This window comes from Arachis hypogaea, chromosome 5, assembly GCF_003086295.3.
Source record: "Arachis hypogaea cultivar Tifrunner chromosome 5, arahy.Tifrunner.gnm2.J5K5, whole genome shotgun sequence".
Lineage (NCBI taxonomy): Eukaryota > Viridiplantae > Streptophyta > Magnoliopsida > Fabales > Fabaceae > Arachis > Arachis hypogaea.
The window spans coordinates 93,390,286-93,414,526 of NC_092040.1; the positions used below are offsets into that span (position 1 = coordinate 93,390,286).

At 29.4% G+C, this 24,241-nt stretch overlaps 1 protein-coding gene and 2 pseudogenes across 7 annotated transcripts; 2 read left to right on the forward strand and 1 right to left on the reverse strand.

The window, feature by feature from the left end:
• The first annotated feature begins 3,386 nt into the window (after positions 1-3,386).
• LOC112803767 (blue-light photoreceptor PHR2-like) lies at positions 3,387-5,152 on the forward strand (annotated as a pseudogene).
• A 3,494-nt stretch (positions 5,153-8,646) lies between these two features.
• Positions 8,647-15,304, forward strand: LOC112803768 (small ribosomal subunit protein eS6-like; annotated as a pseudogene).
• Positions 10,651-14,686, reverse strand: LOC112801981 (aspartic proteinase-like protein 1). Of its 7 annotated transcripts, none has more exons than XM_072237461.1 (7): positions 14,359-14,670; positions 12,962-13,064; positions 12,238-12,376; positions 12,060-12,131; positions 11,845-11,944; positions 11,694-11,754; positions 10,651-10,874 (listed from the first exon to the last, which is right to left on the reverse strand). In XM_072237461.1, exons 4-7 carry the CDS (start codon positions 12,113-12,115, stop codon positions 10,864-10,866), a joined length of 228 nt encoding a protein of 75 aa, XP_072093562.1. In that variant the 5' UTR covers positions 12,116-12,131; positions 12,238-12,376; positions 12,962-13,064; positions 14,359-14,670; the 3' UTR covers positions 10,651-10,863. The 7 variants fall into 7 exon arrangements, with proteins under 7 accessions (XP_072093562.1, XP_072093561.1, XP_072093560.1 ...); XM_072237460.1 differs by having other exon boundaries at positions 12,962-13,174; XM_072237459.1 differs by having other exon boundaries at positions 12,962-14,023.
• Positions 15,305-24,241: the final 8,937 nt, after the last annotated feature.

Genomic DNA, 24,241 nt, shown 5'->3' on the forward strand with positions numbered 1-24,241 from the left:
TATGAAAAGTATGTTTATATAAAATAATAGAAACATAATTTATAATTTTTTATTTCTTTTTAAAATAATTAAATTTGTTATATATTTTTAATTTAATTTTGATATAATGTTAGATAAAAGATTTTATGTATCTCTTTAATTATATATTGTAATTAAAATATTTTTTATTATTATTTTTAAAAATAAAAAATATATTCTAAATTAGTAAATTAATCGGTTCATTTTAAAATTTCATATGAAACATAGGTAAATATAATAAAACAAAAGATAAAAAATAAGTAATAAAAATGAATAAATCAAGAATAAAATAAAATATATAAAGTCACGAAAAAAATAAAATATTAAATTAATACTTAAACTATAATTGTTTGAATTAAAAATTGTAATTATTAATATAAAAAAAATAATGAAACTGAAAGATACATAGAGTCATGTAGAGCTATATAAAAAAATTGGAGAATTTAAAATTTATTTTTTGATGAAGAGAATATGACCACTAGATAAAGAATAAAAAAAGAAGGTTAAAAATATAAAAATAAGAAGAGGGTTGAAGAGAATAAAGGAGTAACAGTACAATAATTAAATTTAATTAGGTTAAATAATAGTCAAAATGATAAAAAAATAAAAAAATAAATTTGAAACTCTAGCTAATTAAATTTATTTTATTTGTAGTGGAGTCATTTAAAATTTAATATGAAAATATATTATATATAACTATATTTTTAAAACAAAAATTAAAAACACCATGGGGGCAAGTGCCCCCTCATTGTGGTGCTTGGATCCGTCCCTAGTTACAATTGCAATGTATTAGTTTTCAATTTCACATTTTCATTTCCACTTTCACTTCCGTGTCTCAAGTCTCCTTCTCCTTCTCTTTCTCCTTCTCCAATTCTACTTTCTGCGTCAATGCATGAGAACACTCTCATGCTTTCAATTCCTTATCCTATCTCAATTGCTATTATGGTATCCAAAGTCTGAGATCCTGCTTCTCTTTAAATTCTGATTCATTTCCATTTTTGTACCAATTTTTTTTGTCTCAATTTTTGCCCCAATTTTGTTTTCTCCCTTACTTGATTTTTTCAATTTGGCGTTCCATAATGTCAATTACTCTATCAGAATCTTCAACCAAGAGATTGATCTCCCCAATTTCTGAGAAGTTAGATCACAACAATTATAATACATAGAGATACCAAGCTTTGCTTACAATTCAAAGTGTAAGTCTTGAAAATTACTTGTACCAAAACAAGATTCCACAACAATATGAAGAAGATGTTGTCAAGAAGACTAATTTAACCCTTGACCTTTGGCATAAACGCTTAGGTCACAGTTCAATAAAAATTGTACTTTCTCTCTTGAAAATATGTGGAGTTCCTGCTCAATTTGATTCTAATTTTATTCAAATATGTGAATATTGTGCTATAAAAGAATACATCAGTTGCCTTTTATAAAATCTGAATCTGTCTATACAGTACCATTAGACCTTGTTTTTGTTGATATTTGGGAGTCCGCCTCTATAATGTCTAGAAATAGATATAGATACTACATCTCATTTGTGGATGCTCATACAAAATAGTGAAATACATAACTATTTTTTTACTCACTTATAAATCTCAGTCACTACAAGCATTGAAAAGTTATAAAGTGTTTATGAAAACTCAAACAGGATTGAAAATTAAGGCTTTGAAAATTGATAGAGGTATGAAATCTATATCACACTCCTTCACTCAATTTTTAACTGAACATGGTATTATGTATAGAATTGCATGCCCATACACACATTAACAACAAGGTACTATAGAGAGAAGACATAGGTATATAACTGAAGTAGAATTGTCACTTTTGGCTACTGTTGTATTACCAATATTATTTTGAAAAGACGCCTTTCTATTAGCAGTATATATTATTAATAGATTACCAAATTCTGCATTAGAAAATAAATCACCTTTTGAAACTTTATTTGAAAAATTACCAGATTATAAAAATTTTAAAATATTTGGATGTGCTTGCTTTCCTTATTTAAAATCTTTTAACCAAGTAAAGTTTGCTTTCAAATCAGAAAAATGCTTATTTCTTGGCTATGATAGTAACTACAGGAGTTATAAGTGCATGACTAAAGATGGAAAAATTTACTATTCAAGATATATGATATTTGATGAAACTGAATTTCCTTACAATTCTCTATTTCACAATAAAAATTTAGTAGTGAACCATGATACAGTTAAAGATCTGTCAGCTTTTACATTCAACACTTCACCCAAACCTTCTAACCCTCCCCAAACTCTACCTCTTCTAGATATCTCAAATTCTTCTTCATCGACTACTTGCCCTGACACTCAAATTACTGAGCATACCTCTTCTAATACTAGCCTCAATCAGAATTCTTCCATCCCAGCTTCAGGCCTTGAAATCTGTCTACCTTTTGAAAATGATACAAAAACTAGTTTATTACATCTTCTAATACTCACAATATGCTCACAAAATAAAAAACCAGAAACAATAGACCTCAAGTATTAGCTATAACTTCAGTTGAACCTTATGATTTGATTAACAATACCCCAAAGAATGTTAAACAATCTCTTCAGTGTTTACATTGAAAAAATGCAATGAATGCTAAAATCCAGGCTTTAGTAAGATGTAACACCTGGGATTTAGTTGAACCACCAAAGCATAAAACTGTTATTGATTCTAAATGGGTATTTGCTATAAAAGAGATCCATTAGGCAACATCATCAGGTACAAAGTCAGGTTAGTTGCAAAGGATATTTTGTAGATTGAAGGCATAGATTACAACCAAATATACAGTCCAGTTATGAGACCTACTACTGTAAGAATTGTAATTACTATAGCTCTATCACGTGGATGGACACTAAGGCAATTTGATTTTGATAATGCCTTTTTGAATGGTATTCTTGAAGAAGAGTTATACATGTCTCCACTAGTAGGTTACCAATTTGGGAATGCATCACAGGTTTATAAGTTGAACAAAGCAATCTATGGATTGAAGTAAGTTCCAAGAGTTTGGTTCAATACATTGACTGCTATATTATTACAGTTTGGTTTCATTAGAATCAAAAGTGATATTTCATTGTTTGTTAAACACACTAATATATCTACTACCTTTTTCTTAGCCTATGTAAATGACATTGTTGTCACTGGAAGTGACACTGGTGAAATAGACAAACTTATCTCTAATCTCAATAAAATCTTTTCACTTAAAGATCTTGGAAAATTCAGTTATTTTCTTGGGTTAGAATTCTCCTATTTAATAGATGTATCCATTCTAGTTTCTCAACAAAAGTATGCTCGAGATTTGTTACAAAAGGCCAAAATGGACACTACAAATTCAATGCCTACTCCTATGGCCTCAGCCTTGAAGTTTACATCAAATGGTGCTGCGCATTTTCAAGACTATTTCAAGACCAGATCTTGCTTTCTCTGTGAACAAGGTCTCTCAATACATGCACTCTCCAATAATTAAGCATCGAAAAACTATCAAACGCATCCTCAGATTTATTGCAGGTACAGTATCAGCAGGCATTAAAATTTAAAAAAATGTGCTGACTTGAGACTACTTGCATTCGCAGACATAGACTAGGCAGGGAATTTGGAGAACAGGAAATCGATTACTAGCTATTGTGTATACTTAGGAAGCAATTTGGTATCATGAAAGAGCAATAAGCAAGCCAAAGTTAGTCGCAGTAGCACTGAGGCAGAGTATAAGAGCATGACAGCATCTCAGTTAGAACTAGTGTCAATACAGTATCTTCTAAAGGAGCTTCGGATTCCACAATCAATAGCACTTACTATTTACTGTGATAATCAAAGTGCTTGCACATTAGCAGCTAACCCGGTCCTTCATACTAGGTGCAAATACATGAAAATTGACCTTCACTGTCTAAGAGAGATGGTGAATCAAAAATAACTCTATGTCCTCCATATACCCTCTATAGATCATATTGGAAATATTTTCACCAAACCCCTCTCATCATCTCAATTTTACAAATTTCGAGACAAACTTAGAGTGTGATTCTTCAACCCACTACTAAGTTTGAGGGGGGCTGTGAATGAATATATGTGAATTAGTTAGTCTCTATTGTATATTACTCTATTATTTAATACAGTTGTTACAGTTGCAATGTATTAGTTTTCAGTTTCACACTTTCACTTCCACTTCCACTTCTGTGTCTCAAGTCTTCTTCTCCTTCTCCAATTCTACTTTCTGCATCAATGCATGAGAACACTCTCATGCTTCCAATTTCTTAGACTATCTCAATTGTTATTAATTATTATTAGGATTAAGTATTTTTTCGTCCCTAAGATTTAGAGTCAAAATCAAAATCGTCTCCTTTTTTTCTTATTAAAATCATCCTCAACGTTCAAAATCACTTTAAAATCATCATTTTCACTCTAAAAAGACAAATTTTTTCTTATAAAAAATAAATTATAAAATAAAAAATTAATCTCCACCATTTGCAGTGGCTTCATTATCCCTCTCTCTCTGTCCATCATCCTCCCAACCCATTTCTTCTTCCAATCGAAGATCCAAACTTTGTTCTCTCCTTAATAACCCAATACGCTCAAAGTCCCAACCCAACCTTCTTCCTTCACCTACCTTTCTCTCTCTACACTAACCCCACTTTCTCTTTCCTCAAACTCCATTAACAACAAACTTTCGTTCAAGTTAACAATCTCCCACAATCCACTCCAATCCCCTTTTTCTTTTCTCCCCCACCGCCCTTTTGACCCTTTAGGTGCTGCCACACTCCGTCGCGCCGCCATCATGTGGTCCCGTAACGACCTACGTGGGGACAACAATGAAACCCTAAACACCGCACACAACGAATCACTCTTAATCTTAGCTGTTTAGTGCTTCGACCCTTCGAATTACGGCAAATTATTTTCAAGGTTCGACAAGACCGATCTTTTTCGTGCCAATTTCTTGATCCAATCGGTTTCGAATCTCAAGAAGAATCTTCAAGAACATGGGTCAGATCTCATTGTCAGGATTGGGAAACCAGAAATGGTTTTAGTTGAGCTTGTTAAAGTCGTTGGTGTTGTATCAAAAAAATTGTTGTTGAATAAGTTAATTATTATTGTTTTTCTTTATGTCTTTTCTTCTATTATTGCTATTGATAGTGTTGATGGATTATGAAAAAGAGCATGTGGGTTGCATCTGGTGGTAAGAGAGGGATAGTGGGATGACGGTAGAGGTGTGGACGATTGGGTGCATGTGGTGGTGGGTGGGTGAGGTTCAGAGGTTCACTGGTGAAGTTGAATGGTGATAGATGATGATGACGACGAAGGAATAGAGATGAAGAGGGGGTGAAAGAAAATGATAGTGGACTAATTTACTTACAACATGGTGAAACTGATGATGGTGGTGGGATGGGGTCTAATTTTTTTATTTTTTAATTTATTTTTTACAAGGATAAATTTATCTTTTTAGAGTGAAAATGATGATTTTAAAATGTTTTTGAATATTAAGGACGATTTTAATAAAAAAAAGTCGAATACAATTTTAATTTTGATTCTAAATCTCAGGAAAAAAGTACTTAACCATTATTATTATTATTATTATTATTATTATTATTTGGAAAGCAAGCTAGACTAGTGTCTTTAATATGTCTTACTGAAAGGATAGTAGCTTGAGCAGCAAGTAAATAATGGTCATGTGAAAGCAGAGAAGAGAAAATAGGTATTGTAGAAATTGTATATGAATGAAGAATTAAAACTTAGAGTGTATTTAGTTTGTATTTTTATTTTCTGTTTTTATTTTTAAAATTTTTTTGTTTTTTTAGATTTTGTAAAGAAAAAAAGAAAACAACTAAAACAATAACTTTTTTCGCCTCTTGTTTTTTTTGGGTAAAAAATATATTTTTTATTCTTAATATTTGTAATTTTTTTAAAAATATTTTAAATATTTAATTGTATTTAATTTTGTCTTTAACATTCTCAATTTACATTAAAATTATCCCTAAATATTAATTTCATCTAAAATATTAACGACAAAATTAAAAACATTTAGGGATAATTTTAAAATAAATCAAAAATATTAAAAACTAAACTGAATCAATTGAAAACGTTAGAAATAAAATTGAATAAAATTAAATGTTAGGATTATTTTTTAAAAAAAATCCTAAATATTAAAAACAAAAAATATATTTTATCTTTTTTTTTCTTTATACAATTCTAAAAATAAAAAAATATTAAAAATAAAAATAAAAAATAAAAACATAAACTAAACGCATGGTTAGCTTTCATAGAAGGTGATTGATACATGAATATACTAGCTAGAAGGATAGTCAAGCTACTTATCCATTGAACTAGTCAACCCAATAAGAATGTATCCTGACTTCTTGAACTATCATAACAACCTTTCCTTATCTAGAATAATTAACCTAACTGCTTCTAACTAAATAAAACTATCCATTTTCCTTTACTGTCGCCCTAAGGTGTGTTTTGCACGAGTGGAAAACTCATCCTATGGTGACAATTAGTTTTAGTTTGTAACGGACTAATTTCACATAACGGAAAAGTAGCAATTGAGAATAATCTATCATTAGTTATCTTGCTATTTAATCTTTTGTGATATAATCTAAAATTATTTTATTTAATTTAATATTTATAATTTTATACATATAAAATTTAAAATTATATAGTTATTATATTTAATATTATATATTTATTTTAAAAATAAGTAATGAATATAAAATAAAATATTTTTAGACTGATTTAAATTGATTTTTATTTTCTCAAAATTATTTCTGTAAATAATTAGGAGATAAATACTTTTCTTTTTTAATTATTCAAATATGTGTATGCATTTATTAAAATGCACATTTTCACAAAGTGACAATGTATTCGGGTGGTATTTAAATTGGCTGTAGAATAAGAGTCAATTTTAATTTTCTTGTTTAAAAAATATATTTAATATGTACTTTAAAGAATATTTATGGCTATAATTATTTTTTACTTAATTTTAAATATTTGAAAATAAAATAAATAATTCAAATTATTCTTAAAATATGTATTTTTAATTATGCTCACTACAAGATATTTATTTATTTGTGGACTTAAAAACTTTCATAAAATAATTTGTTTATGGCAATTTATTAAACTCCCTTCTATAATTATCGATAAACTCTCGCTATTTACGTATGATTGAAACTTACATCCAAACAAAATGAGCACACCAAAACAATAAGAATAATGAACTCCAAAACCCTAATCAAAATTTTTCGATACCAATAAAGGAGAAACACTGTGATGCAGCATCTCCAACTCCTTCCACCACCACCGACTCACCCGCATCTGGGCCTACATCAACGTCCCACCGCGCCGGAGCTCTGAAGCGCAACGCCAACCCCCTCTCACTATGGTGCGTCAAATCCGTGTAGTGTCACTGTTGCATCGTCTTCCCCGACAAGTTTTGCCGCTTGTTCTGCTTTTGCTCCAATGGATGTGAAGCACTCGAAGCACGTTTTGGGCGTGGACTCAGTGTTGTTGGCTGAGGAGATCTGAGAGAAGAGAGAAACAGAAAGATTCATAGAGAAAAGAGAGCTCGCCTCGCCATCATTGTTGCTCTCGCCACCGCAGTTCATCGCCTCTCCATATCTGGTAGCAACGCCAAGCCTCTAAGGATGTTCCATTACGACCTCCTCGACAAGACGCAGAATAAGCTCGATTACATCCTCTCTCTCACCATCGAGAACTTCCTCAAGCGCTGCCTCCATATTCTCGTCTTCAAGTCCGGCATGGCCAAGTCTATCCATCAGTGTCACATTAAGTCTTTTTACATATTTTCACATTTTCTCTCAATTTAGGATTTTTAAATTCCTAATTTTCTATCACTACTCATGTTTCTTTGTTTTTTTTCGTGTTTACTATAAAGTTTAGAATCTAATTTCTTAAACATTCAATTAGCTCAAAATTATAGTCTGATTTCTTCGTTGGTTTCTAGGCTTTTGATAAATTATTTAATTATGTATCTTATTGTAGCTTGGTTCAAATGATTGTAGATGAAGGATGATTCCAAGAATTAGGGGTGTAAGTTGCTGAATCAGACCAAAATTTACCGCAAAATCGAACCAAAATTTACAAGAACCGAATGAAAAACTAAAAAAAAATTGTTTTTTTTGTTTTTTTGAATTAAACCGATAGATTCAGTTCGGTTTTCGGTTGACTTGGCAAAACCGAACTGAACCGAAGAAGTGGTTCAGTAATGCTTCTTTTTACCCTTTTACCTTTTAACCTAGTAACAAAATCTCCAAATCTCTAACTCTAACTCCCTTTCAGCTTCCATGTAGTCACAAGCCCACAACTCAGAGAGTGTCATGCCGCCGTCCTCCAGTCGTAAGTTGTCCATCGCCGCTCTCAAGGACGTCGTCGCAACTGCAACGGTCATCTTTGTTGCAGGAATAGCAGAGAGATGGAGAGCGTTGTCGTCTAGCCCGTGACGTTGTCCAGTTCACGCCGTCGTTAGGCTAAAAAACAATGCTTTCCATCTCATGAGTGTGTTCGGTAGTTTGCTTGTGACTTTTTCTCAAAATTTTTATGAGTTTTGTAATATCTTGCAAGTGTTCAAGGCTTCTTGTGGTAGTCGAGATCTGTTACTTGGGTGTATGACTGAGAGGATGAAACTTAAATATGGCTGGTGATTTTTTTGATGTGTATTTTCATGAGATCATCAACAAGAATGAGGTGGACTTGTATTTGATAGATGGTTTAAAGATGCCTCATGATCAAAATACTTTTGACATATTAAATTGGTGGAAGGTGAATTCCAATAAGTATCATATCTTATCCCAAATAGTTAGAGATGTCTTAGCAATATCGGCCTCAACTGTTGCTTCAAAATCGGCTTTTAGCACTGGTGGAAGAGTGTTTAACAACTACAGGAGTTTTTTAACTCCAAATACAATTGAGGCATTGATTTGCACATAAAATTGGCTTTGTGCTTCTCCAATAATAACTTATTTTGAGGAGCTTATTGAGGAGTTTGAGAAACTTGAATTAGGTATGCAAAAAAAATTGAAGTTCACTTCATAGTTTATGTTTATAATTCATAATCTATATTGATTTCTTTGTTTTGTTTTTGTAGAAATTGCACCAACCGAAGAAGTTGATGAATCTGGTGTGGATTCAGATTAAGCATGGTGGCTGTTTTGATTTTTATTTAGTTTTAAAGTAGCTGTTTCAGTTTTTATTTAGTTTTAAAGTGTGTTTATTTTTGTTATTTGTTAGACATTTCTATTTGTCTTTATTTTTGTGTTTAATTATTAGGACAAGTTGACATTATATTAAATTTGGATGTGATGTATTCTTGTTATTTTAATTTATTGATCGTTTTAATCTTCATATTATGGTGATTGAAACTCTGACTATTAGCTTTTAAAAAATAAAAAATCGACCGAATCATACCGCTGTTGGTTCGGTTCGGTTCGATTTGGTTGTCCTACAAACAGCAAATCAAATGGTTGATATTGTGAAAGAATCGAACAGGCCAGTTTGATTGGTTTTTGGTCTAAAACCAAACTAAACTAACCCCCTACCAAAAAGTGACACAAATTTTACTATGAGCAGCATTTTTACAGGCCACATAGGAGGTTGATTGAGCTGAAGGCTCTGAAAAAAGTCATACAGAAAAGAATAAGTATGTTACTTACTTTGGACATGTAAATTAAAGCTATGCAGTTATACTAAAGATACTAAATCAGACATGCTCTGAACATCTCACATGTTTATTTAGAGTGAGAATTGCTAGTGAAAATGAAATTAATAAACCATGTCCCCAACCTAATTTATATTTCCTCAACAAAGTGTTCTGAAGCTAGAAGAGAACTAAAATTGGATACATAATAATGATTCAATATGAACCTCATTTTTAAGTACACCAAATTCGAAACAAACTTCTTGTTGTACACATTTTGCTTTTTCAGTTTAACATTGCAAATTCCACCACTAGATGCCAAAGGAAGCTCAAGATTGATGATGACCAGAAACTGTAATCTCTTTACTACTTTGTGTTTTGGTCATTTGGATTGTTTTTGTGGCACGTTGTTATATTATGAGTTATGACATTCTACTTTGCATTATAGGTGAGTATTTTAGGACAAGAGATCACAAGAGGTTCTTGGTGATGCTTTGGGTGAGGTGTGTTAAAATTTTTAATTTGTTAAGTAACCACTACAAAAAAATCACTTTTAGCGGCCATTTATTTTGTTTTTAGAGGCAATAAAAATAGCCGCTAATAGATTTGCCAGCAATTAGACATTAACCATCTTATGTCTTGTCGCTAAAAGATTTTAGCGGCAATTATAACATTTGCCAGTAAAGAATTTTTTAATGGACTCAAAAAGTATGTAATTTTTAGTGGCCATTTTCTTGGCAATTTATATGGCCAACAAAAGTAATTCTAAAATTGTAATGTTATTCACTTTTAGCGGCCATTACTATTGCTGCCAAAATCTATTTTACCGGCAATTTATATAGCCACTAAAAATAATTCTAAAATTGTAATATTATTCACTTTTTTTTAGTTATATTATACTCATTTTCTTAGAAACAGCAAACTACCTTTTTTAGAATCTCAATTATTTTTGCTAACAATTAGTATTATTATGCATAATAAAAATATACTGAAATTAATTATTATAAAATAAGATATTTTATTAAACTCAAAATATTGATACACAAATTTTTTTTAAAAAGTAATAAATCATATTACAAATCTAAATAATAAAAAATACTACAAGTCTATAAACTCAAAATGAGCTTCTTACAGGGTTGCTATGTCCTCTTCTATCTCAAAATGAGTTTCTTGTAGGAGTGACCTGAATGTCAGAATGAAACTGGTCGGTTCATTTAGGAGAAAGCTGCAATAAATAAAGTCAAAAAGAAAAGAAAGACTGTGTATGAATCAATCAATTATGAGATAGGTACACATAAACAATAGAAGCAAGATTTAAATGGTGGGTTATATTTTGTTTGAAGCTAAAAGCAAGGGAAGAATAATAAGTAGGAGAGAGAGTTAAGAGAGGTATAGCATCAAAGGAGCTCTGCCAGTAGTTGGAGATATTAGGCTCACCCAAATTTCTAATGGCAAAGAAAATAATATTTTATGTTAATAATTTAAATATGAATAAAAGAGAAATGGACTACTTATTTAATAATTTAGTCTTTTCAAAATGCAAGTGATATTATGATATTAGGCTACTAGCTTGGTCCATAAAAGATTTTTGAGATATATATACACACTATAGGTTGACATCTTTTGGATCATTCATTTTTGTTTTTCATGCCCACCCGTTTATTTATCATGTGACATTATTCGGAGACTAACACAATACCATATGCATCTTTTAAGAACTAGACAAAAGAACATATTAGAGTAATTAAGTGATATTATATATTATACTAATATAAATCATAAATGTATATTTGGGAATTAAATAACCAGTCTATTCAAAATAAAACATTATTTTTTGAAGGAAAACTAAAATAATTGTTTTTCTAGAGGTAGAAAAAAAATGGCCGATGAAAATATCCAAATAAAACGAAAAGATAAGATCCAGCAAAAAAAAAGTGTGCAAGATTTGGACTTTCTAATAATATTTTATAAAAATATTATCCGTACACTAAAATATTATAAGAATAATATATTAGACTTTGTCATAGAAAATATGTAAACTTACATCCTATTGTTCCCATATTCCCTTCAGCTAGCTCTATGGCTAAACAAAATGCAGTTGTTTTCTGCACAAAATGGATTACTCCTCAGGATTTAGAGGACAACCAATATAACAAGGCAAGAAAACACAAAAGAATCATTTAATCTATACCAACCTGATTGACATTGAATACAAACACAGGATTATAGAGCACAAAGCTGTTATTCTGTTGGAACATAAGTGTTAAGGTGGGAATTTTTGGCAAGTCTTGTGAACTGAATGAACAAAGATTTTAAAAAGAAAAAAAAAGAGAAATTATAGAAATCATCCATTTAGGACATCCAAACATTGAGGAGAAAAATACAAATAAGTGAAATAGAGTATATTCACCTGAAAAGCATAACAATACTCTTAGGAAGTATCTTTGAAGGTAGCTCTTGAAGCATTTATAATTTTATCAAACTGCCACAAATATAACCATATTAAGCCAGCTATGAAGGATTTACTAAGTACAAATGTACAATAATAACTAATAATTGTCTACATCAAATTTTAAAAATCGAAGTACCTCTTCTGTTATGGATTCATACACATGCCCAGGAAAAAATGTAAATGATGTTTCACTGTCAACATGTGCTTTAAAACTTGTCATTTTGAGACAAGAATTCCCAATACAACATGTCTCCACTCCAATAATATAGGTTGAACTAACAAGCAAATTCATCACAATTAGCAATGATGGAGTTTTCTAAAGTACTTCAATGCAAAAGATTGAAAACTGACTTAAAGCACATAGATATTTCCATAATATATTTCATCGAATGGCGAGAATGAAGCAGATTATTGTTGGATGGATGATCTCTCGTCCCCAAAAAATATGCGACCAGAACCACTTAAATTTGAAGAATTGCAAACTGTACCACTTACAAAAATAACAGAAATATTTATGAGGAAGGCCACCATAAGAGCAAATCCACTTTTTATCATGTAAAATCTGCAAGCTTCCTATTAAATAATGAAATAGAGGAAGCAAGGGGGACGAAATGGTGGGAGCCAATAATGCGATGAATTGACGCAATCAAATTGCAATTAGAGTGCTGTGATCTGATGAATTTGGATTAGATAATAGAATAAAATAGGTATAACAGCAGCGCTCTCTATCTCTATAATAATCTATATATATAGATGAGGGACCAAACCAACTTAATAGGCTCTTAGAAAGTATCCTAATTAATTAATTTTTCTATCAATAACACACAAAAGTACCTTTTTGTTAGCAACTTGAAAAGTACCTTTTTATTTGTTCTTGTCGGCATTAAGCTTTCTTGAAAAGTACCTTTTCTCTTTAGCTGCAGAAGAGAAAGCTCTAAATACACTGGAGGCAGGGTAGATACTCTGCAAAGCAAAAAATGTGTGAAATGCTTCCAAGCACCGAATTAGACAAAAGTAAGAAATGGTATCTACTTTATGCCTTATAGCACGCAACATCTTGCTTTACTTGAAACCTGGAACTAAAACAAAAGAAACCTAGTCACAAGAACCATAATCATCATGAACAAACAATATTCTTTACAGATTACATAACGAAATAATTTAAAAGCCACACACAGAACCAGATACTGAAATCATATCTTCACACATATATAGCATATCCAAAGGGGGAATAAAAACTAGAGCAATGGTAGGAATTGACTAATCTAGCGAATTATATATTTCATCAATACCTTTTTTAAAAGTGTCTATGCAAATTTCATGATATATAGTCCATATTTATGTTAAATTTTATTGAACCACCTTCTTTATTCACACTAACAACAAAAGCTGCTTTTCTATTTTTTTTCAGTGGTCCAATCAAGCCGTTTTTAAATATTTGCAACCAAAAATATTTTTTTAAATCTCTATTCAAATTATTAATTGGTCATGCATCATTAAATTCCACTAACTCTTCAAATCGTGCATTCATAGATAGTACATCAACACTTTTAGGAAATACATCACAACATTTAGAAATACTTATTGCAACTAGGCAACATATACATACCACATTGGTTATTGATATAAATATTTTCATAATTACCTATAAAATAATTTCCTAATTAACAATGAAAATCTTTAAAAACATTCACAGGTTTCGCATCAGAGGCTTTTCTAAAGCAAAACCAATATGCAGAACTTCATCATACACTTCCTTATATGTTCTCCAAGCATACGGTCCAAACTATTAATAACTACAAAAAATATCAATTATCTTATGTTCTTGCCATCAGAAATAAACTATTATAGTGATGCACATTATAAGATGTGGCATGCCTTTATGAGATTGATGTGCTCAACACTGATGGTGGATTCCACGACTGCGATGAAGTCTAAAGAAGTTTAGAAAATCGAAGGCAAAAATGATAAAGGCAAAAAAAATAAATCAAATTACCAAAATCTAAAATTGATAACGTATTGCTGAATCATTGAGCGAAAAAAATCCTCAAAATTTTTATTATAAATCACTGAATGACAAGTTCAACCTGCAATAAGTGCATGTGATAGGGATCGGAACTAAGAATAGCAGCCAATGTGGGAGAAAAGTTAACTTAGATAAAACTAAAAATTGATAAGAGATATGAAAAAAAGATACAATAGAACACAAATTGGGAGCACAAAAATCAGAATTGAGAGAGAATTAAGGAACTCATACCTGATTACTAGAGCGCGATTGAGATTTCAATCGAAATCAACACAAGCTTGTCAAAGAAAAGGATTCAGAACGCGATTAAGATTGAGATGATAACTGGAAAGAGATTTGAGCGAGGAAGAAATGAAATGATGGAGATGTGAGAGCGAGAGCAAGTTTGAGAAGAAGAAGATTGGTGTGTGGTTATCACTTCTCAGACAGAATAAGGCTCTGAGAGAGTAGTTTGTGTGAGGAAGAGTGGCGAGGCACGTAGAGAGTGATGATTTCGTGTTTCACGGTTAGTTTTTTATATTTTTAAAATTTTAGCTTTTTTTTTTTAATGGCAATAGTTGAAATGGCCATTATAATCTATACTTTTAATGATAAATATATAATTGCCACTAAAAAATGGTTTTGAGAAGAGAATTTATGGCAATAATACTATTGTCGCTAAAAATTTGTCGCTAAAAATCTTTTTTCTTATAGTGAACTTTAAGATTGTCCTAATCATCTTCATTGATGTTCTACCAACAAAAATTCAAAGGCCACGTCTACAAGATCACTGAAAATTGTGACAAACAGAAATTTTCATTGAAGTAGAGAGTATTGACCCCCTGATTGCATTTGCCTCTTCCTCCATAGAGGTAATACACTACACTATTATATGTCTCTTTTAATTTGCTTTGAGATTAAGATTATAATGACAATTAGTATAGACTGCACAATATATAGAGTATTCATTCAAGTCTTGTGTTTTGTGTTTTAATTTTTCTGTATTTAAGACTTCTCTGTTATGAACTTGGTAATTGTGAAAAAAAGTGATAATAATTTATCTGGTTTGATAGACATTGAAAAGCCAAGAATAGAAAATCCAAAGAGAGCCTCCAAAATTCGTAAGTTGTTTCTTGTTTCCAAGAAAGATGAGGTGAGGAAGTATGTCAACATATACAGGAGATTGCTTATGGTATGATTTCTTGTTTATGTACTGTGAATTTCTAGTTAGTTTGGTCATGCTACTAAGAAGAGGCTGCTCCTCATATTAAAAAAGGTGAAAGAAAGAAGGAACTGATGGGAGAATTTTTTATTTGCATATATATTACGATTTGGAATAGGTATCTCTTTAACATAATTCTAATTTTATTATTTATTATTTTTCGTCTAATTATGTATTTTAATACTTTAATTGGTGTCAATTTAAATTTAAATAATGCTAATATTGTGTGGCATGATTCTTTTTAATTCTGCACACAGTTAGTATTGTTCAGTTTGTGGCAATTTTTTTTAAATTAAATACTAAGTTTGTGAAAGTTTTAAACCGCCACTAAATGAGATTTTGGTAATTTTGCAAAATCGCTAAAAATAAACTTATGTTACTTTCAATTTTAAAGGTTTGTGAAACTCCCACAAATTTATCTGTGGAGAATTTTTAACCGTCACAAAACAACAAAAATTTTGTAGTGACTCTAAAAATGTTTATCAATATATATATATATATATATATAAGGTTCCTATTGTAATAATGTGTTTGTTCTCACATTTAAAAAAAATTTATTTATATAAGAGAATAATTTATGTTATTAAATATCAATATCTCATGATAAAAGTTATTGCAATACATAAGTTTAATATAAAGGTTAGTGGTCACATTAATCCTTAAAAATGGATCATTTTTTAAATTTGTTTTTAAAAAAATTATTAATTAAATTAGTCCTTCAAAAATTATAAATTAACCAATTTTTGTTCTTTTGTTACTTAATTAATAGTTTTTATCAACGATTGATGATATAAAATGTTAACTAACAGCATACACGATACCTAGTATTTCTAATTATTGGATACTAAATAAATATATTTATAAAAATCTATCAATTTAGTCAATTTTTCTAATTATATAAATCCTAGTTCTAATATAACCTAACGACACTAAATTGATAAATTTTCATAAATATATATATTCAACGTCTAATTGGATATGTTAGATGTCATGTGTATGATATGAGTTAATATTCTCTATTATCAATCATTAATAAAAATTATTAAGTGATTGAAGAACAAAAATAATTAATTTATAATTTTTAAAGAATTAATTTAATTGATAAAATAATTAAAATCTTTTAAAGACAAATTTAAAAAATAGACAATTTTATAAGGATTGATTTGTCTATAAACTTTAATCTAACATCGAGATTGAAAAAAAAAATCAAATCGGCTCAAGAAATAATAATAATAATAATAATAATAATAATAATAATAATAATAATAATAATGAATTTTATAATACTATTTAATTTACTTACTCAAAGGTAAGTCTGGTTTCTCAAATATAAATAAAACCGTTATTAGTATGTTTTCTTAAAAAGTTTATCGAGATAAAATTATATACCATTTATTTGTTTGTATTTTTTTTATTTAATTTACTTTTCATCTCACATATAATAATTATTTTTAAGTTAAAAAATTTCTACCATGAATATTATAGAATAACTTTGCAATCACATGAAAAAATTGTTCAATTATTATCTTTATTATTTTTTTTATCTTTCTCACACAATTATAATAAAAAATTAAAGTTTTTCTATTCGAATGATATGTTTTATAGATTTTTTTACCTATTGAATTATAATTATTTATTGTGTTATATAAAAATAATTAATAAAAATATGATTGACGGATATAGAAAATCCAACTAGAAAATAGTATTAATAATAAATATACTACGTAACATTGCCTAAATATTGAAATGAAAAAATATCTTTAAATTAATATTATTTTTTATGTATTAATTAAATTATTAAAATTTTAACTAATATAATTTAAAGTTTAAATATCTAAATAAATTCATATTATTTTTTATTATTTTTTGTATTCTTTTGATCTCAACTACTAAAATTTTATGGATCCAACGTCCTCATCTACTCCACGCTCCAACCTTCCTTCTTGCATTAACCCTCTCATTACTCTTCCATTGTTCGAGAACAATTCTTATCCTATGACCTATCCATGTGTAGGTGCGTTTTGATTTTTAATAATTTATCGTCAACATCAAAATGTGTGGACATGCATGGCTATCCATCTACTCAAGGTATGGAAGTTTGCATTTCTTTTAATTTATATATAGAGACAGAACTAGCTATAATATAAAATAATATGGGTGTAGACTTTATCTGGTTAATTGAAAAGTGTTGGTGATTCTTAAAAAGTTTAGTAGTTTAAAGATTTGAAATTCGTTGTGTTAAAAGTTAATTTAGTAATTTTTTCATCATTCAAATAAGTTATGGTTCAATTGTTAACGAAAAAATAGGTTCGTCTTTCGAAAACTATTTCAGTTGGTCTTGAAACACGAACTCGATCTTATATTTAAAAGATTATATATAAACTTAGGATTTTTTGAAGAATGATTTTATTTAGCACAATATGATTTAAATCAGAATTTTGATTTTTTAATTAAAAAAAAAGGGATAATTTTATCATGATATAAATTATATTCACATTTTTAACTTAGATTTCCAAATCTTGAATCTTTAGTCATTTGGACAATAACACCTTCAGAATATTTATTCTCCTCTAATTCAAATTTTGTAAGACAACATTGTTTCTTATAATTTGGATGTACAAGCAGGTTCAATGGTAAGATGATTTTGATCTGGTGTGATATCAAAAGTTTATGACTCTCATAATGATTACTTGTAACTTAGTAAGATGAAGTTTGATTGCAAGGATCAAGGAAATTGGCTTTGACTTTAACTTTGGCGTGAGCTTGTTTCAAAAAAATTTAAGTTCTTGGCCTGAATTTGTCTTAGGGAAGCTTTGTCCACTGTTGCTTTTCATTTTAGGAGGGGTATCTCACCGACAAACAGCTGTTCACGATATTTTTATGACCAGAAATCAGTTGTTCATTGTATTCGAAATTGTTCGAAAGCTCAGTTAGTTTGGCAAGTTTTGGAGATTTCTAGTCAACTTCTGAATTTGATGCATTGGTTCTTGCTTCATAACAAATAGCACCCTTTTAATTTTTTTTTTTTTTGTCTATGGTGGATTTGGCGTTTCAGGAATAATGAGATCTTTCATCCACACGAGTCTTGACCCTGAATAAGGTGACTAGTATAGCTTTATCCTTGGAAAAGGAGTTTCGGAATGTTTTTGAGTTACAACGAGTTTCTATCCCCTCTATCATTAGTGGCTCATGGATTTCTTTTTCGGTGAATACTTTTAATATTAATTGTGATGCAAGTTATCCTGATACTGGTGATCGTGTTGGTTTTACTTGTGTGATGTTGACAACGAGGCTGTTTGAGAACAATTGAGAGTCGTAATATTTTGCAAGAAGAATTATTTGTTATTTGAAGATAATATCTTTTAGCCTAAGACTTGGGATAAAGAAATATTATTTATGAAACAAATTGTGTGGATGACTTTACTCTTATCAATAATTTTCAGAAGGAAAGTATAGGTAGACAATGAAAATACTAAACAATGTGAACAATGGATATATTGGATGTTCAATTCACTAAGTGTGCAGATGGTTATCCTAATAATAAAATTTAAGTGGATAATTTAGAGATGTAGTATATTTTTACTTTATTAAATTAATTTTAAAACTTATTATTTACAAAAGTTATTGTCTACCTAACAAAATCCTTTTCAAAATAATTTTAGTTTTGTTAATTTATTGGTGCTGAAAATCACATGAGTGTCTCCGATTAATTTTGAGAGAACAAATAAAATAATAGACATCATATCAAAGACAATGATAAAAACTCATACTCATCAACTAAAATTTTCTGTCTTAAAAAAAATTTAAAAATAGCATTAAGCGAGATTTTCTTATTTCTTAAATAATTTTTAATTCTTTGTTATCTGTTCTATTGATATACTTTTCAATCAAGAAAAAAAAAAAAGTGTAGTTTTGGTAAATAGGCGACTTTGCCAATCGCCGAATTTGCCTATGAATTGCACAACTTCCTCCCTCTATTAGAATCAATCCTCGAATGAAAAAAAAAAATTAAATTTATGAAAAAAAAAATCAATCCTCGAATGGGATTTTCTTTTAATTTATTTTTAAAATTAAATTTTTTTATACAATTCGCTTAACAAAAACATCACTGTACTACACTAACTTTAAAACCCTAAATATACCACTCACTCCATGCAAAATGAATTATTGTTAACACATATTATATTCTACACTTAATTACAAAATAATAGACATAATTGATTTGTAACAAAGTTATTTCTTAATAATTTACATTCTGAAATTTTATACTTTAAAATATAACTTTTTTTACTTAAAAATTTTAATTTACTGCATTTCATCAAATGAAAATTACTTACATAACAGAAAATTAATTAAACTTTTACGCTCACCGAATTAGTTTACTCGTTATTATCAATTTTAATATAAGACCTGACTTCTTTCTTTGACTAATTGAAAATAAATAATATATTTATTCTTTCACATTTAACAGATCTGAGTTTCACATAAATATATAATTAACAATCATTTCACACAAACACTTAAATAAAAACATTTCCACTAATCTCAAAATTCATACTAAATTTAAATAGATATAACTTAAATTAATGATATAATTTAATTTGGTAACAACAAATTTACTTATATTATTATTATTTGGATCGGCTATTGTTATTTATTATCTTCAGTTCAAAATTTTAATAAGTTTATTATTGAATTAAACTTTTGAGTGGTTCCTGAACTTGCACTCGACCTTCAAAGTGGTCCTTAAACTTGCAATGACCTCAATATTATTCCCGAATTTAACACATGTGGTTCACGATCGTCCCTGAAACATTTTCCGAGAAATATTCCTTAACGGCACGCTGACGTATATGGAGAGGCGCCACGTTGGATATCTGACGTGGCTGTTATCATTTTTTAACTCAATTTAGTCCCTGAATTATTTTATAACCCTAATCCCCAATTTATTATCAGAAATCACTCTGTTTCTTCTTCTCTGTTCTCATTCGTCTTCTCTGCCATTGTTCAGCTGCTATTGTTAAACGTGATTTGAGTGGGTCATGATGGGTGGAGACAGCAAATTGAGGTTATGATGAAGGCCCGAATTTTAGAGGTAATGATGCTCATGATGTATATCATGATGAGTTAGATGGGACAAATTCTTGGCATTCCGAAGAAATGAAGACACCCCTAACTCAGAGGATGATGACTCATTTCCTGTTTTCAGAGAAGAAACAAGGTTTGAAAAACTCCAATTAGAGGTAGGGATGAAATTCAACACGAAGATAGAATTTAAGGAGACTGTAAGGGAGTATTGCATCCAGGAAGGTAGAAGAGTTAGATTCAAGAAAAATAATAATGTACGATGCAGGGCTTTATGTAGGGGTGAGGAATGTCCATGAGTTATCTATATCTCTAAGCATAGTGAGATTGTTTGCTGGCAAGTTAAAACCTTTCAATGATGATCATACCTGCCCAAAGAAGACAAAAAATAAATTAGCTAACAGAGGGTGGTTAGCAAACAAGTTAGTGAAGAAGTTTAGGAAATTTCCAAATCTGAAGCACTCTGAAGCTTTAACATACTTCAAAAGCAAATGTGACTTGGACTTGGACAAATCTTCCCTGACAAGAGCACTTGGAGATGCAAGGCACATTGTGTATGGTGATGCAGGTGCACAATATGGGATGGTGAGAGACTATGGTGAGACTCTCCTGAAGTGCAACCCTGGTTCTACTGTGCGCATCACAACAATTTCTCATCCCAACCCCGCAGAAGAGCCCACTTTTGACAAGATGTATATTTGTCTAGATGGGTACAAGAATGGGTTTAGAGCGGGATGCAGACCTCTAATAGGACTTGATGGAGCATTCTAGAAAATCAGATTTGGTGGACAAATCTTGGTAGCCATTTACGTCATTGCATATGCCATTGTACCAGTGGAGAACACGAATAATTGGAGGTGATTTCTTGAGCTGCTGCATGAGGATCTAGGGAGTTACACCCAAAATGGATGGTGTTTCATTTTGGGCATGTAAAAGGTAACGATGTCTTTGCTATTTACTGGTTATTGTATTTTAGTAAGGATTGAACTCCTTAGGTTGATGTATTTTTTGTAGTGATGTTTTTCTTTCATGATTCTGTTTCTATATTTACTGGTTTGTTTCACACATTGTTATTGCCTGTATTGATAGAATGGGGTAGGAGTAGAACTTAATAAATCGTGGGGATGAATTTGTTGTCACTTATACATGTGTAGGGATTAATTTGATGTCACTTATGTATGTGTATGGACTATTTGATGTCACTTATATAAGGTGAGGGACCATTTTGGGTCCCGATATTGTAAGTTATTAATTTCAGTGGTTTCGTGTAGGGGCTAATCACAGCTGTGCAAGAGGCCTTTCCTGATGTCCACCACGGATTTTGTGTATAGCACTTGCGGAGAAGCTTCAATAAGCAGTGGAAAGACAATGAACTTAGAGGATTACTGTGAGAGTGTGTAAGATCTACTATTCAAGAAGGATTCATTTAGGGGATGATGAAAATCCAAAGAACTAAAAAGGAAGCATGAGAGTACCTTTCCAAATGACGAAGAGATGCATGGAGTCGGGCCTTCTTCCCTTCCCAACCAAAATGTGATAACATATGTAACAATGCTTGCAAAGTATTCAATGTCAGAATCAAGGAAGTAAGGGCCAAACCAATTATCACACCACCAGGTACTTTAAATATTACTCCACTCATCATGACCCACTCAAATCACGTTCAACAATGGCAGCTCAATAATGGTAGAGAAGACGAAGGAGAACAGAGAAGAAGAAACAGAGTGATTTTTGATAATAAATTAGGTATTAGGGTTATAAAATAATTCAGGGACTAAATTGAGTTAAAAATGATAACAACCACGTCAGATATCCAACGTGACGCCTCTCTATACATGTCAGCGCGCCGTTAGAAAATATTCTCCGAACAATGTTTCAGAAACGACCGTGAACCACATGTGTTAAATTCTGGAATAATGTTGAGGTCATTGCAAGTTTAAGGACCACTTTAAAGATCGAATGTAAGTTCAGAAATCACTTTGAGATTTAACTCTTTATTATTTTGACATGTTCCACAAAACTTTCAATGCAAACAAAACACACTCAGTCCAACTTTGTTTTACTAAAAAACTACTTTCAAAAAAAAGTTTATGTTTAGTATTTTTATTAAAATTTAATTAATATTTAATTATTAAAAAAATAATTTTTTATTATTAAATATAATTTTATAATTTATATTATTAAAAATATTATTAATAATTAATTAATAACTATAAATTACAAATTCAGTGAATTTCCTAGCACTCCTCTTTCTAAAATACCAAGAAAGCCTAACTAACTAGTGATCATATTAATCACTACATACTTCATCGTTATCATTACACTTCTCTAGACACCAATTAATATTTCTGTAGAAGACATCATTTGTCTGGAGATCTTTTAATATAAAGAACACGAATTCCTTTTCAATGAGGCCAACACATTTCAGCAGATTTTTTCTTCACAGTAGCATTGGCCTTAATAAATAACCATGCAGATAATTAATTTGAGTGGATCAAATGATCGATTTACTTATTTATTTAAATAAATATTAAAAATTAAAATTTTATTTTATATATATATAATAATTTATTGATTAATAATAAATTTTTAAATAAAATCTAAATTTAATTATTTTTTAATTTATTAAATTAAAAAATATCGTAAATAAATAAAAAAAATGTGGATGGAACCCGCAATTAATTGTAAGCACTTTTCTCATCCGTTTCTGATAGATATTTAATTAGCAATGAATATGACTGGATAATGTTGAAGCTACCGCCGCTTTTAGACAGTACATGAGTTGCACTTCCTTATTAATTATAGTTCGGTTAAGAAGTACCCAGCGAGTGACCAAAAAAATTATAGTAATGTAACATATTTTCGAATATATAATTATGAGAGACATTTAAAATATTTTTTTAAAGATATTTTTTAATAATTAATATTTATTTTATATAATTAATTAAATTATATTACTTTTGTCAAAATTAAATAAAATAAATTAGTTTGACCAAAAAATCGATAAATTAAATTTTAAATCGATTTAAATTAATATTTTTTATAAAAATAACTATAATACTCTTATTATAAAAAATGACTTAAAATATTTTTATTATATATTTTAAAATTCTAAATTCTAACCTTTCTCTTTTCTCTATGTCATCATAAAATTAAAATTTAAAATTTTTAAAACTAATATATATAATAAAAATATTTTAGTCATTTTTTATAATAAGAATATTATAATCATTTTTCTATAAAAAAGAATATTAATTTAGATCGTTTCAAGATTTAATTTATCAATTTTTCGGTCAAATTAGTTTGTTTGGTCTAATTTTGATAAAAATAACATAGTTTTGATCGATTATATAGGTTAAATTTTAATTATTAAAAAACGTCTAAACATCTTTATGTGAGTGACTTCCTATAATTATTTATGCTATTTTTTATTAATTTAAATTTAAAAAAATAATTTTATGATATGATATTAAAATTTTATATTTAAAAAATTTTAATTTTTGGTAAATAAAACAAATGACATAAGATAAATAAAAAAAATAAAATTTATATAAAAAATCAAACAAATTTAAAAAATATTAAATATAATTATTTATTTTACTTACCTACTCAAATTTAAAAAAAAAATAATTTTATAACACATGTATTAAGTAGATGGATAAAATCGTAAGCAAAAAAGAATAGAGTGAACAAAAGTATATCTAAAAAATTTTAAAATAATCCAATAATAGATTCTAAAAATTGTCATTCCCTTGTTATCTAACTTTCTGCTCATATAAAATTACAAGTATGCATTTTCTAATTCTCATATCACGATTTAACAACTTA

Coding starts and splice junctions, on each gene's coding strand:
- LOC112801981 (XM_072237464.1), bottom strand. CDS start 12,115: ATGCTTCAAGAGCTACCTTCAAAGATACTTCCTAAGAGTATTGTTATG. Junction 11,945..12,059: donor AGTATTGTTATGCTTTTCAG/GTGAATATACTC, acceptor TTGTTCATTCAG/TTCACAAGACTTGCCAAAAA. Junction 11,755..11,844: donor TTGTATTCAATGTCAATCAG/GTTGGTATAGAT, acceptor CATTTTGTGCAG/AAAACAACTGCATTTTGTTT.